General features: G+C 44.0%; 1 protein-coding gene across 2 annotated transcripts in view; it reads right to left on the bottom strand.

The window, feature by feature from the left end:
* Positions 1-15,639, bottom strand: part of Akap12 (A-kinase anchoring protein 12) — an 88,647-nt gene that overhangs the window by 9,648 nt on the left and 63,360 nt on the right. The window contains exon 1 of one of the 2 annotated variants that reach the window (XM_071612912.1): positions 10,897-11,082. The exons of the other annotated variant lie outside the window; for it this stretch is intronic. Coding sequence (XP_071469013.1) covers positions 10,897-10,921 — 25 coding nt within the window. The 5' untranslated portion in view covers positions 10,922-11,082. Of the gene's footprint in view, positions 1-10,896; positions 11,083-15,639 lie in introns of those variants that run through there. 2 annotated transcript variants of the gene reach the window in all.

The raw sequence follows: 15,639 nt of genomic DNA on the forward strand, positions 1-15,639 counted from the left end.
TGATGGACCTTTATTCTATTCATTTATTTTTATGCTGAGAATTGAACCCAGAGCCTCAGACATGTGAGGCAAGTGCTCTACCACTGAGCCACAGCCCCACCCCCACTACACCTTCTTTCCATTCCATTTGCTCTAGCGTCCACATAGGAGAAAACCATCAACCCTTGATTTTTGGAGACTAGCTTTATTTCACTTAGCATGAGGTTCTCTCTTTCCATCCATTTTTCCAGCAAATGCCATAATTTCATTCTTCTTTATGGCTAAAACGCCATTGTGTAAAAACATCACATTTTCTCAATTCATTCATCTATTTACGGAAATCTGGGCTGACTCCATAACGTGGCTATTATGAGTTGTGGTGTGCAAACACTGAGGTGGCTGGATTGCTATAGTATGCTGATTTTTACTTTATAAATTCCCAAGAGTGGGATACCTGGGTCAGATGGTGGTTCCATTCCTAGTTTTTTGAGGAATCTCCATATTGCTTTCCAGAGTGGTTGTACTAGTTTGCAGTCCCACCAACAATGTACATCTTTACCTCCACATTCTTGCCAGCATGTATTACTGTCTGTGTGCTTGATCACTGCCATTCTGACTGGAGTGAAATGAAATCTTAGTATAGTTTTGATATGCATTTCCTGATTAGTGGGAATGTTGAACATTCTCTCATATATTTGTAGGTCATTTGTGTTTCTTTTGAGAAATGTCTATTTAGTTCTTTTGCCCATTTATTGATTGAGTTATTTTGGGCTTTTTGGTGCCGTTTTAAGTTTTTTAAAATCTTTATTGATCTGGATATTAATCCTGTCAGAGGAACAGCTGGCAAAGATTTTCTCCCATCCTGTGGGCTTAGAGGGACATTTTTAAGTACGTAGGACATTTAAAAATCGTAACTGGTCAAATAGTCTGTAGTCTCTTTTGACCTAAGCAATGCTAGACACTGCTAGGGTCAGAATAATCTTCCAGACAGGACACCCTGGCTGGCCCAGCTTGCACTTTTGCAGTTTGGGTGCAGGTTGGATATGCGCAGCGTTGGGGCGCTTGGATCTCACCCTCTATTTGCCCTCTGCGCCAGGCACAACCTACACAGACCTTAGAGGGAGGGAGGCCATGCTTCCTAAAAGTTGGTTTCCATTATGTCACCAGGCTATTACACATCTAATGAGCCCTGGGCCTTAGGGTAGCACAACCGCCCTCCTCTCCTTGTTGTCTAGGTAGGACATGGCACTGTTGCTCAGCCATAGGGTCTTGCAGCGTGGATAGTTTTCTACCTTCCATGGCCATTTATCTATCTATCTATCTGTCTATCTCCCCCCACACCCCCAGGGATTGAACTCAGGGGCACTTAACCACTGAGCTACATCCCCAACTCTTTTTCTTATTTTATTTAGAGACAGGGTATCTCTGAGTTGCTTAGGGCCTAAGTAGCTGAGGCTGGCTTTCAACTGGCGATCCTCCTATCTCAGCCTCTGTATCCCAAACTGGCTTCCCGGGACTGTGTCCGCTGGAACGAAGCGGTGGACTGCAGCTGTGTTCAAAACTGTTTTCATCTCATCTCCGGGTTGGATTAAGGACATGATTGGGGGCTTTGGCTTATGCTTATAGGACCCAGAAGGAGGCCTTGTCTTTCCCGTCCCTTGGCTAACTAACCCTGAGGCATGCGGGTCCACTGGACAGCCCTTGGGGGGATGCGGTGGGCGCTGTTCTTATCCCCGTCCCTTCCTGCCCTCTCTCTGAGTGCTGCCCTCAGCAGGCTGACTTTTCCAAACAAGGGACAGGGAGACAGAAGGCTGGAAAACCCCACCCAAAGCCTTCCCTGGAGGTGGCTCTCGGGATCCCAGCCACCGCCGCGCAGGGCGAGGGCTGCCGCTGGGGGGCGCGCTACTCACGGCAAAGTCTACTCCACCAGGGCATGGCGCGCTCCGCCGGCCAGGGGCAGAGCGACAGGGGCCCGTGAGGCCCGGCCAGCCTCTCGGGGCTGCCCCATCGCGGAATGCGCGCCTTGCCCCGAGCGGATGCCCTCAGCGCTGCTGACGGGGCCGCCCCGGGGGGGCCGCTGCGCGCGTCACAGAGGCCTGCTGGCTCCCGGGTGGCCGCGACAGCCCCTGTTCAGCCCGAGCCCCGCCCCCCGGGTCTCGCCTGAGCCCGGCCAGGCACCTTAGGAGGCAGAAAGCTAGTCCTGGCGACCTGGCCTTGGGCGCTGAACATCCCCGCTACTGGGTCCACCATCTGCTTCCCACGCTCCGCTCCTCCAGCTGCTGGGCTCCAAACCCCGCTTGGCTCCGTGACTGCAGCAGGAGGAGGGTTTGCTGGGTGCTAAGAGCTGTGAATTCTAGCCGAGCACGTTGCTGCACACCACTGATCCCAGGGAGTTGGGAGACTGAGCAGGAGGACCGCAAGTTTGAGGCCAGCTTGGGCAATTTAGTGAAGCCTGTCTCAAAAAACGGTTGGGATGTGGTTCAGTGGTAAAGCACACCTGGGTTCAATCTCTGGTACTGAATAAAAGGGGGGCGGGCAGTGGCGCACGTCTGTAATCCCGGTGGCTTGGGAGACTGAGAGTTCAAAGCCAGCCTCAGCATCTTAGTGAGGCCCTAAGCAACTCAGCAAGACCCTGTCTCTTAAATAAAATATATTCAAGGGGAAGGGGGGCTGGGATGTGGCTCAGTGGCTGACCCCCACCCCCACCGTTGGTTCAACTCCCAGTACTAGAGAGAAAGGAGAAAAAAAAAAGAGGGACATTGTTAAAATCTGGAAAAAATAACTTCGGACATCGCACAATTTTCCCGTACAAAGCTATGACCCTCCAACTGGCTTACAAAGGAATGCACCGACTTCAAAAATGGCATCTGGGAGAACGCAATGCCATATGCTACTGGGGAGAAGAGTTTGGCAATTTCTTATACCAAACATACTTTTTACAATAAGACCCAGCAATTGTGCTCCTTGGTATTTACCCAAATGTGTTGAAAAGTAAACACAAATAAACCGAACATGGATATTTATGAGAGCTTTATTCATAATTGCAAAACTTGGAGTCAACCAAGATGTCCTTCAGTAGGTTGAGTAGATACATGATGGTACATGCACGCAACAGAATATTATTCAGCACTAAAAAGAAATGAGCTATCGAGCCATGCAAAGACAGGGAGGAGGCCAAGCATGGTGCGCTCACTTGTGATCCCAGCAGCTGGGTAGGCTGAGGCTGGAAAATTGCAAGTTCAAAGCCAGCCTTGGCAATTTAGCAAGATCTTAAGCAAGTCTGTGAGACCTTGTCTTTAAATTTAAAAAATTAAAATTAGAAAAGAGCTAGGGATGTGACTCAGTGGTTAAGAGCCCCCAGGGGGAGCCTTAAATACATATTGTAAGTGAAAGAAGCCAATCTGAAAAGGTTATGTATTGTATGATTCTAAATCTATATGACATTCCAGAAAGGGCTAAACTGTGCAGATGGGAAAAGATCAGTGGTAGCCAGGGTCAGGAGAAAAAAGAATAAAAAGGTGAACCATAAGGGATTGGTTGTGGGGGCACACACCTGTAATCCCAATGACTTGAGAGGCTGAGGCAGAAGGATCGGATGTTCGGGGCCAGCCTCAGCAACTCCATGAAACCCTATCTCAAAATTTAAAATTTATCTTATGCCTCCATAACAGAAATCTAGGTTCTGGTGTTTGTTTTGTTTCCCAAGAAACGGTTAGGAGGGGATATAAAATAAATGGGGGCTCTACTACTGAGTCCCTTTTATTTTTCATTTACATTTTTATTTAGAGACAGGGTCTCACTAAGTTGCCCAGGATGGCCTGAAATTGTGTTCCTCCTTCCTCAGCCTCCCAAGGTGCTGGGATTACAGGCGTGCTGGCTCCAATGAAGAAAAACGTTAACTATAGGTCAATCCAGCTAAAGGGCATATGGACATTTCTTGTATTATTTTTATATTTGCAAATTTGTCAGTTTGAAGTTATTGTTTTAAACACAAAGCTGCAGATATCTAGCAAAAACATAGAAAACAAAATGAAGAGAGTAATATCCACCTTCTATCAGTTTAGAGGAGGCCATTTATCTTTGATATGCTATATACTAAGATATAAATTTCAACTAAGTATTTAACAATAGGAAAACTACACCCCACCTCCAAAAAAGAGAAAGAGGATTCAGATAAAGAGGAAGACCCTGGACAGATTGGCTTTTAAGTTTCAGCTTTACCATTTCCTAACCTGGGGCCCCAAGACAAATTTCCTAAAATCTCAGTTGTTAAGTGTCCTCACCTGTAATAGCCATCACTGCCCTAACTGGAATTGCCTGGAAAGATTAGCCTATCAGTGGACTGTCTCTAATAATAATAAAATAAAAATGATAGTGACTTTTGTCTTCGTTGTTTTCTTCAGAATGAAACTACTTATTTAACGTTCGTCAATTCCGACAATAATCCAAATAAATTGTAGAGACTTTAAAATACAGAAATCAGAAGGAAATTTCCATAAAGTACCATTCAGAAATAATCACTATTAATACTTACACTTTTTCCAGGTGAGTTATTCAACAGCCTTCAAAACGATGACCTAATGACTGCATGATGGATAAATGTCCCCCTACTGTTGGACAATGTGTATTAGACATTCACAAGTATAAAAACCATTGTCCAAATCCCAGAGTGTTTGAACAGAAGGGGGCAGTATTGACCCACTTCAGCTGCTGAACTACAAGGAGGGACAGGCACATGGTGAAGAAATCCCACCAACTGGGTTCAGGTACACCTTCAAATTCTGTAAATGCAATGCTCTGGGGTGCCCATTTTCACCTCTGACGTTCAACAGATACATTTCAAGGGGAGAATACGGGCACCCATACCCCAAGTCAGTCTTCTATCCCTTCTTTGCCTTTATTTGCACTATTTAAAGATGCAGGTCCATCACTCTATTTTGGACCAGTGCAGGTCAGGATAGGGCCTCAGACCTCCTTCTGTGTTGACCCCCCTTCTTTACCTCCCCACCTCACTTTCTGTGCTTCCTGTGACCCAACTGTGTACAGTAGCCTCCAAATCCCCCATTTCCCAGGTTCTGGCTGGAGGTGGAGATCCCAAATGAGATGTCACTGTTTCCTTCCATCATTCTCGTCCAGTTTGTGGCTTAGCAGACACCTTTGCAAAGGTATTTTTTTCATGCTCCCTGCGCTGGTGCTCAATGAGATGATAACTTAGCAAAGTGGAAGGCGGTTAAATGGGTTTTTAAAAAATGACTCAATAATCTGGGGTGGCAGGAAAGGAAGGGAACCAGTAGGCCTGGCTGCTGGGTAACCAGTAAGACACAGTGGAGCAGGCTTCCAAGAGAGAAGGTCCACTGCTGGCCTGTCCAGGCTTCACCTAGCAGAATCCATTCACAACTGCACTTCACGAGAACCTTCTATTAATGTGTTTGTTTTTGCCAGGCACAGTACTGCATGCCTGTAATCCCAGCCACTCAGGAGAGTGAAACAGAAGGATCGAAAGTTGGAGGTCAGTCTGTACAATTATTTTAACAAAATGCTGCCTCAAAATAAAATTTTAAAAATGGCTGGGGATGTAGTTCAGTGTAGAGCACTTGCCTAATATGCATAAGGCCTGGGGTTCAATCCCCAACACTGCAAAAAAAAAATCTACTTTTTAATTTATCATTTCAAAACCTCCTCTCTCACCATTTTTGACACATCAACTCACTATAGATATTTTGGTGCTCAGGATGGAACGGAGGGCTTCAGGCATACAAAGCATACACCTTATCACCAAGCTACAGAACTATCATCTGCCTTTGATTTGTCCAAGGATAGGAAGAGAAAAAAAAATCAAAGCAACTCTCCCAAAAGTCCACCCACAGAAACAACCGGTGTTAGCGTGGGCCTTGCTCACGTGGTGTGGCATTCACTCATGTGCAACTCCCAGTAACACACCACCGGGAAGGACACTGCCATCAATCCAGCAAACTTCTCAAGTACTATGCAGCACAGACATGGTGTTCACTGCCTCACTGAGGATGATATTCAGCTAGAAAGGATATCAGGAGAGATTTGAGATGGCCAAATCACTGGAAAGGGAGTGGCCAGGGTGTCTACTGAAAAAAACTGAGTGGCCAGCAATTTCCATCTTCACACTGCCCCTGCGAGTCTTCCATCTTCTCCCACTCCAGACATGTAAAAAGGGTTGAGATAAAGACCCCTCCAAGGGTCCATAAGGCCATCTGTACCACCCCAAACACCGTCGTGTGTGGTGTGTGTTTTGGTGTGAACAGGTTCTTACACATCTACCATTAGTGGAAACAACATCATAAATATCTTGTTTCTAGATAGTAAATACTTTGAGGGGGGGAAAACTGTCTGCACTGAACATGTACAGACATCTTTTCCATGTCATTATTCCCTAACAACATAGTATAAAATTTTAAAAAATAGTATAATAACTATTTGAAGCATTTATACTCTATTAGGCCTAGTAAGTAATCTAGGAATGATTTAAAGTATATGGAAGGGCTGGGAGTGGTAACACACACCTGTAATCCCAGCAACTGGGGAGGCTAAGACAGGAGCATTTCAAGTTCAAGGCCAGCCTCAGCAACTTAGCAAGGTCTTAAGTAATTTAGTGAGGTCTTGTCTCAAAATAAAAATAAAAAGGCCTGGGGAATGTAGCTATGTAGTAAAGTGTTCATGGGTTAAATCCCCAGTACCCCACCAAAAATAAAATAAAGTATATGGGAGGATATGTGTAGTTTATTTGCAAATACCATGCCATTTTATATAAAGGACTTGAGCATCCACAGATTTTGGTATCTTAGGGGATCCTGGAACAAACTCCCCACAGATGCCAAGGGATGACTACAGAGATTAAGAGATAAAAGTATAATTTGTACAATAAATAAACAGAAGTGTAATTTGTTTGCTTTAGATACTTAAAACATTAGGGAATGTGTCCAATTAAATATTAAAATTTTTTTAATGTTATAATCTGAACTTTGCTGTTGGGTTTCAGTGACACATCATTTTTAGCAGAGAAATAGAAGTGCAATATTACAAAAGCTACAACATTCATTTTTTTAGGTTTAGAATAACCAGGGTTCTCGGTCCCCAGGCACATTATGATGGCTTACTATGACATCTGGAACTGGTTAACTTTCCCCCACAACTTGTAGCATTGTCCTGGAATTTTTCCAGGAATTCCCTGCATTCTAAATCCACCCCTTATCCTGACACACCCAACCCCCCTTGTCCTAAAGCTCATTAAGCCACAGAATCTCCAAGGGGAGATGCTTCACTGGGATTCAAACTCAGAGAAGTAAAACCCTGTACAGGAGCTGACAGGTGACATCATCATCGTCCCTGGTCTTGACCTTCACATTTCATGTCTGGACAGGCTTGAAAAATTGTGGGTGTCACTAAGCAATTATTAGCATCTTCTATAAAATGAGAAAAAGGTCAAATTTTTATAAGGTACTCTATAGTTACACTTCTTAGTCGCTATGAAGCTTTGGATAAATTACCAAACCATGAGAAATCTACTTTTATGATAAGAAGGGGGTTAAACAACCACTTTTTGCAGGATTAATGTGAGGAATAAGTTATGATGTGCACAAAGTACTGAACATACCTGACAAAATAGGCACTCAATAGGCATGGTCATTGATCTTAGCAGTTGCAAAGGTACCGATTTCATTTCTCCCAAATCTCTGGACAACTACTCTGTATCCACAGCAGATTTCAACAGCCACATGCACGCTTTTTGTTTTGTTTTTTGTTTTTTGTTTTTTTCTTTTTCTCTTGTAAAACAATTTGCATAGGTAGGTGCATGCATTATAAATACTCAAAAATATGCATGAATACTTTACTTAAAACAGTAAAGCTGTTTTCCCCAGCTCACTGTGGTGATAAAGAATAATATTGTCTGAGTGCTATGGCACATGCCTGTGATCTCAGTGACTCAGGAGGCTGAGGAAGGAGGGTCAAAAGTTGGAGGCCAGCCTGGGCAATTTAGCAAGGCTCTGTCTCAAAATAAGATTTTAAAAGGCTTTGGGGATATAGCTCAGCAGTACAGCACACCTGGGTTTCAATCCCCAGTATTGAGGGGGGTGGAGGAGCGGAGCGGCCCTACCTCCTCACAATACCTTTGCAAAGTTCGCCAAGTATCAATAATACCTGCAAATCTAAATAAAATTTATGAGTTAAGGAAAACAGAAAAGATATTTTGCTGGCATGCTTGGTGTGTGAGTAAGGAAGGGGCCCTCTCTCATCACTGTGTCAAATCACTATGCTCTAGTTTCTAGGCTGTTATTGCTAATGGGACACAAGGGAAAGGAGACCTCAGGAATGGCAGCACGAAACGTGAATAATCCATCATTGCATAATTCAAGTTCTGCTGCATAGTTTCAGCTGTTTGAAACAGACAGAAATGATAATGGTTACTATTGAGAGATAGTTTTTTCCCACCTTTCAGAAAAGAAAGCTCATTCTTCAATAGTTCCTACAAAAGCACTATCTGTCCTGTTATGAACTGTGAAGCTTGGACACCGCCTCCTCAAGTTCCATAGTACTGAAGAGGACTCCAGGAACTTTTTTCTCCTTTATTTAAAAGAGTAACTCCACAGAGAATGAGAGCTTTGAATATTTAATTCATCCTACACCATGTTTTAAAACTTTCATTGCTTTTCATGATTCTGACCAACTATTCAAAGGCTGATTATAGCCAGGCAAAGTGGCACATGTCTACAATCCCAGTGGATTGGGCGGCTGAGGCAGAAGGATTACAGGTTCAAAGCCAGCCTCAGTAACTTAGCAAGGCCCTGTTTCTAAGGAATAAATTTAAGAAGGGCTGGGGATGTGGCCCAGTAGTTAAGTGCTCCTGAGTTCAATCCCCAGAACCAAAAAGAAAAGACTGATTACAAATTTTCCTTGTCAGGATAACTTGCAGAGAGAAAAGAGAGAGAGAGACAGAAACCACCAACACCCTGCTTTTTTTTTTTTTTCCCCTTACCTTTTCCATCATGAAATGTCTACTTGCTGTTAAATTTTGCACAGTTTTCCATATCCTCCATATCCACATTGCAATAAAAATAAAATTCACCAGGGCATGGTGGCACATATCTATAATCCCAGCAATTCAATTTGGTTGGCTGAGGCAGGAGGACTGCCAAATTCAAGGCCAACTTCTGAAAATTAGTGAGACCCTGTCTCAAAAACTAAAAAGAGCTGGGAATGTGGCTCAGTAGTAACGTATCCCTGGGTTCAATTCTAGCACCAACAACAGCAAAAAAATTCAGAATAGGCCCAACCACTTAAGATTGTCTTAAAAATCAGATAGTCCTTCCAAACCTTCCTGTTCATTGATTGTTCCATCATTACTATCTGAATCCATTGTTAAAAGCTCCCTCCAGTGCCACAAGTTTATTAACTCTTAATTACTGCTTAAGAACCACCCTCCTTTCCCACAAGAAGCTGGACATGTGACAAACTATAATTAAACAGTGAGTATAATAAATATCTTGTATACAAAAAGTGTCCAAAAAAGTGAGAACTCAGAAGTCCCTCCCTCCTCTATGACTCCCACAAGACACACCTCAGGTGGCCTCTACCAGGACTGGATATTTGCACACTTCAAACATGGAAAAATTAATGACTTGGGAAAATCATGAATCTTGTGTTTTTCATTTTTTCACTTTGTCTAATAATAATCTCTTACATATATCACATAAATGTTCGTACTGGTAAATGGTAGTAAAGCTAATCAAGTTAAGTTGGGGGAAGGAATATGAAGGAAATCTCAAAGTAAACAAGCTAATCTATAGGAAGTGAGAGATATTTTTAGTTTTGCTAAACTTTCACATTGATTTAAAATTCCACAAGACAACAAGGCTTTGCCAAAGTAGTTAGATTGAGAAAACATTTAACTCCTAGAAAGTCTATACTGCGCTTTTAAGAAAACACATAGATCTGGCAGCACTGATCTCAAATATTTAAATAAGAGCTCTCTGATCAATCTAGATTAGCAAATGGAGTTGAATTTTTTTGATGAGGGGGAGTGAGGAAGAAAAAAATGTGCAGGCTCCCAAAGAAGAAGCCAGGCCATCCAACAACTGCATTAAGATAATCAAATACCAAGTTAGAGGAACTATAAGTACATTCTAAAAGTTTGATGTAGGTAACTTATTTTCTAGATGTAGGAATTAAATATTATACTTCATATTGCCAGATTCCTAGAAAACAAGCTAAGAAAAATACATTTTTAACTTTTTTACTAATGCTCAAATGGGTAAGTTTATAGTAAATATAGCTTTATTAAACATACCTCCACTTAAGGCTTGGGTTTATGCTCAGTAGTAGAGCACTTGCCTAACATGGAGAGGCTCCAGGTTCAATTTGCAGTACTGCCAAAAGTTCATATATACATACATACTTCAGTTGACCACCCTTAAACCAGAGCTCAAACTTCAGCCTCCTAAACCACCAAGTGTACCTTTCTTCAAAGTTCCTAATAAGCAAGTCAAAAGGCCAAACACTTGCAGTTTCTCAAAAATCAGGATTTTTTTTTTTTTTTGGTTTGTGAATACTGCGAAAGATTAAGCTTTCACGCCTTATTTTCAAATTCGCACAAATCTGGTATTTTCTATTCTGCTGGCTGCTGCAGTTTCGGTCCCCATGGCACCGCTGGAGCCCCCTACCAAGGGAAAGGCTACTCCACAACCTGAACGGAAAATACACGCTCCCATGAGCGCCTTCTGGAAGATTTCTGCTTTGGCAAAGATGAAAGAGAAGCTCTGGATGAAAAGGCGCACGGACAGAAAGGCGCGCCTGGCCTCCCAGGGTGCCCACCCAAATGCAGGGCAGAGGGAAGAAAGCCCGGTTCTCGCCCCAGGCCGGTCGCCGAGGGTCTGGCTCGTGTCTTACCTGTGATCGTAATGGTCCCCAGCATATTTTAATAGCACAAGTCCAGAGGCCAATCAGTGGGCCAGTCCTTGCCCTCCTGGGCAGCTGGCTGCTGCTCAGCCTCCTTCCTACCAACCCGCTGAGGTCTAGGCGTGATCGGAACGAAGAGCCAGTCACCGCAGAGCTCCAGGGGGGCCGAGGTGTCCTCGGAGCCGCAGCGCAAAGCGACCAGCGAGGGCACTTCCCCGCTAATTATAGGCGGGCCACGCCCACCCGCCACGCCCACCACCCCGCCTCCGGAGCGCAGCACCTCTCCCCAGACTTGGCCCAGCCGCGGGAGTCACGTGTCCACCCTACAGGAGAGAACCCTTCCCAGGGCTGGTCCTCTTAGTGGTCAGCTGGCTCCACAGACACCCACCGAGGGCTTCGAAGACAAGGGGATGAAAGCGACCCAGAGAGCAGCTTTTGATCTAAATGGTTACTTCATCCCTGGCTGACTTGCGCATCTCAACTTTTAAGATTATGTAAAGGAAATAACCTCACAGATACTAAAGTCTCCTTCAATTTTTAATACTGTGTTCTGCATCCTTCCATTTATTCTATGGCTGATGAGGTGCAAAACACTGCTCCCCTTTTCACACCTATGGTATTTTATATTTCACTGTTTCTCACATAGGCACCCAAATGCTGTCCTGATCTGAGGGTTGGCAAATCGCAGTAGTCCTGTTTCCTGGACGCTTTGAGAAAGGCTGTTACAAAGCAAACGTTGTCTTCAACATTTGATCAAGGCAACTTTTAAAAAGCAGAAATACTTAAGCATTTGGTCTTTTTTTTTTTATGGTACAAACTGGCTAAATATTTAGATCAAACTATGCTCTAGTCCAATATATAGACATTATCATGCTTCTACTGAACAAGCCCATTAGCAAGAAAAACAAGCAGAACTAAAAATTCAGGCCGGTATACAGGTACACACCTGTAAAGTCCAGGTGCTCAGGAGGCTGAGGCTGGAGGGTCACAAGTTCAAGACCAGCCTCAGCAACTTAGCAAGACTCTGTCTCAAAATAAACAATTTAAAAAGGGCTGCGGATGTGGCTCAGTGGTTAGGTTCCCCGGGTTCAATCCCAGGTCCCAAAAAATAATAATAATAAAATTTTTTTTCAGAAATTTGGTGAAGGGGGGTCTGCTGGGACATAGGTCAGTAGTCTAGAATGCTGGTCTAGCATGTACCCAGGCCCTAAGGTTTATCTTCAGCACAGAAAGAGACAGAAAATTAAGTTGTGTTTTAAAAATAAGAAATTCAGGCAGCCCTAGAATTCTTCAACTCTTTTTCAATGAAGCTTCAGATTTGTTCTACATAAAGTGATAAATGACAATTTATCACACTTTTTCAAACGGTTTTGTATGCCAGGATTGTCAGGGTAGATCCATTAGGTCCCCTGTGTTTCCCCCTCCTTTTCATCTTTTTCCTATTTATCACTTCATGCCTTGCCTGTCTGACCCCATTAGCCTTGGCTCTTCCCCTAAGCAAACAAAGAGAAAAGTTTTACTATTGCTCTTTTCTTCAGACCGTGAAGATCACGTTCATTACTGCTTGAGCCAGGAGGAGGGTGGGCGGCCTCCGCATTGGGCCAGAGTGGACACAGCAACCACTAGGTTGGAGGGAGAGCCAGAGAATCCAGAGAAAGAGGAAGCCCAGGCCAGAGGCAGGGTCTTGGCACGTAATTGCTCCTGTAGTCACCAGGTGGCGATATGCACCACATTCAGGCCTAGAGTAAGCAATGAGGGCCACTTCTTGCCGGCAATCAGAAATTAGCTTCAGTCTCTCCCCAAAACGTGACTTCCGTCTTTTATTCCTTCAAACACCCGACTCGGCTGTAAATTTACATGTGTGTAGGGCGCAATGGGCCTTTTTCTGACATTGTCTGGGGGCTGCTTCCAAACCTTTCATCTTCCCCAGAGGATCCTCAACTTGAGTTCTCAAGTAGCTTCAGCTGTAATGAGAATCTGGCGTGTCTGAGATGCTGCTGGGCTAATGGTCCCTCTGCAGTCTCCATTAGGAGAGGGGACAGAGGGCAGAACAGCAGTTTTTCTACTCCCAATGCCCATACCCCCATCCCAGCCTGGGAGTGTCCTGGCTGAATAGCTCATGAAAAAGAAGCCTCTGGAGGTTGCATATTAGTGTTCTTCACTAAATGAACCCTTTCTCAGAAACCTGAGAAGCCTCCATCCTCAATCACTCCTCAGCACCAGCTGATGTGGACAGCATGTGGCTGTGACTCCATACCTCCATTGATTTCAAACTTCCATACCTCTATCACCAGCACCTGCCTTGCTGTAAGTCCAAATTCAAAACGCAGGCCAAGTGATATCTAATTCACTGATCTGGATAAGAAAAACATTTCACAAGTCACAAAGTTTAGGCCCCAAATGGCATTTTAAAAGGTGAATGTTTTACTCTCCAATCATGGCTCTTAAACTTTTTTTTTATGACACTGATGACGACACTAACACATCTGACTCGAGATTCTTAAAACAGGCAGTTAAAAGTCACAAGGCTGAGCAATAGATAATGCAGCAAGTTGTTGACTGTCCCAGCAGACTGCTTTCCTTTGATCTCCACCTCTCAGAGCAATCAAGGCCAGCGTGCACCACATGGCTGCCCAGCTAGCACCCCTGTGAGTGGATCTACAAAGAAAAGTCATCAGCCAGGATAAGCAGAAGGAAAGTCTACACATAGGGACCATGTACAATGCAGGCAACTTTCCTTTGTTATAACTTCCATTCTCTGTTAGTTTTTGTGAAATCAGGGGGTTTTAGAGGTAGAACATCACTAAACAAAGCAAAAACTACAGGACGATGTTAGGTGGATGGTGGAGGAAAAAAATGTTTCCAAAATCTGCATGGTTCCTCAAAAAATACTTAACGAGATGTTGCTCTATATTATTATACTAAACATCTAAGGACACAATTAGAGTCCCTGGCCTCAGGGAACTCAGTGGCAAATGGTGGGCAAACCCAGAGGCTTAGGTGGGCATACTCTGGTTTAGCTCATCTCTGGAAGTACGGGAGACAGACCACCTGGGGCTTGGAGGTGGACAGCGTTTGCAGAGTCAATGGCAGACAGGGGCAGAGGCGTGGAGAGTATGGCCACCAGGGCATCATGAGTGCCTCCCTGACAGCTGCATGCTCAGGTCTACTTCAGCAGGCTAGGTCGGGAGAGGAGGCCAGAGAGAACTGGAAATGAGGCTAGGAATATTACACTGGGGAGGGTGTAGAAGGACATCTTAAGAACTTTGTAAAAAATCCTACTTAAAAATAGGCAAAACATGTGAATACAGTAGATGTTTCTCTATAGAAGATATAAAAAAATGGCCAATGAACACACGAAAAGATGTGGAATGTCCTTAACCATTAGGGAAATCAAAATCAAAACTGCTTCACACCCACTAGGATAAAGATGATCTAAAAGACAATAATCAAAAGGACAGCAATAGCCAAGTGTGGGGGCACACATCTATAATCTCTGCAACTCAAAAGGCTGGGGCAAAAGGATCACAAGTTCAAAGCCAGCCTCAGCAACTTAGTGAGGCCCTAAGCAACCATCTCAAAATTAAAGAAAAAAAAATTAAAAAGGACTAAGGATGTGGCTTAGTGGTAAAGTGCCCCTGAGTTCAATCCCAGATACAAAAGACAAAAAGACAACAGTAACAAGGAAGAGAGAAACTGGAAACCTCAGACACAGCTAACACGAATGTTATATGGTGCAAATGCTTTGGAAAACAATCTGGTATGTTCTCAGAATGTTCAACGTAGATTTACAAGTTGAACTAGCAATTCTCCTAGATGGACACCCAAGAGAATGAACACACATCCACATGCAAAAGCTTGCTCATGACTGTTCACAGCAGCATTATACACAGCCAAAGATTTTGGTATCTGTGGGGGTTTTTAGAATCAGACCTTAGAGATACCAGACACGGAGGGACAGCGGTATTATATGAGCTCACATATATGAGGTATCTATAAAAGTAGTCAAATAATCCATAGAGATGGAATGTGGAATGATGACACCCAGGAGCTATGGGGAGGGACAGTGGGGAGTTGCTTAGTGGGTTGGTTCAGAATTTCAGTTTTGCAAGATGAAAACAGTCCTGGAGAATGCCTGCACAACAGTGGGAATGTACTTACACTGCTGGTATTAAGATGGTAAATTTTATATTATGTGTATTTTACCCCCATGGATGGGGATATTTATAGATAAGGATACACACACACACACACGCGCGCGCGCACGCGCGCGCAGCATAGATCAAGAAAACCACAACAAGAGAAAGCATCTCAGCAGAAATAGACAAGGAATATTCCCCTCATGATTTCACAAGCCTTGTGAAATTACTCAGAAGTCTCATTCCCAGGCAGGCAGGCAGTCCCTGGGAGCACTGGTCGTGAAACCCTGTTCTCCAAAGCACCTAGTCCCTTGGGCCAGCTGCTTGGGAGCAGAGAATGGACTTCAGGAGCACAGGCTTTGGGGCTTGGGACTGGGGTCTGCCCTGGGCACAAGGACTTCGCCAGATGGTTTAATGTCTTTGATCTTCAGCTTCCTCCTTACAGGGGCTGTTGGCACAACATGCATAGAGCTCAGGAACCATGACCCACAGATACTTTAAGTGGGTCAAATACATGTTCTGTGAATGACAGCTCATTGAAGCCAGTGTATTTGCTCATCCTTTTTTAAGAACTTTGCATGGATTCTAAAAACCA

The sequence above is a fragment of the Marmota flaviventris genome, chromosome 6 (genome assembly GCF_047511675.1).
Source record: "Marmota flaviventris isolate mMarFla1 chromosome 6, mMarFla1.hap1, whole genome shotgun sequence".
Lineage (NCBI taxonomy): Eukaryota > Metazoa > Chordata > Mammalia > Rodentia > Sciuridae > Marmota > Marmota flaviventris.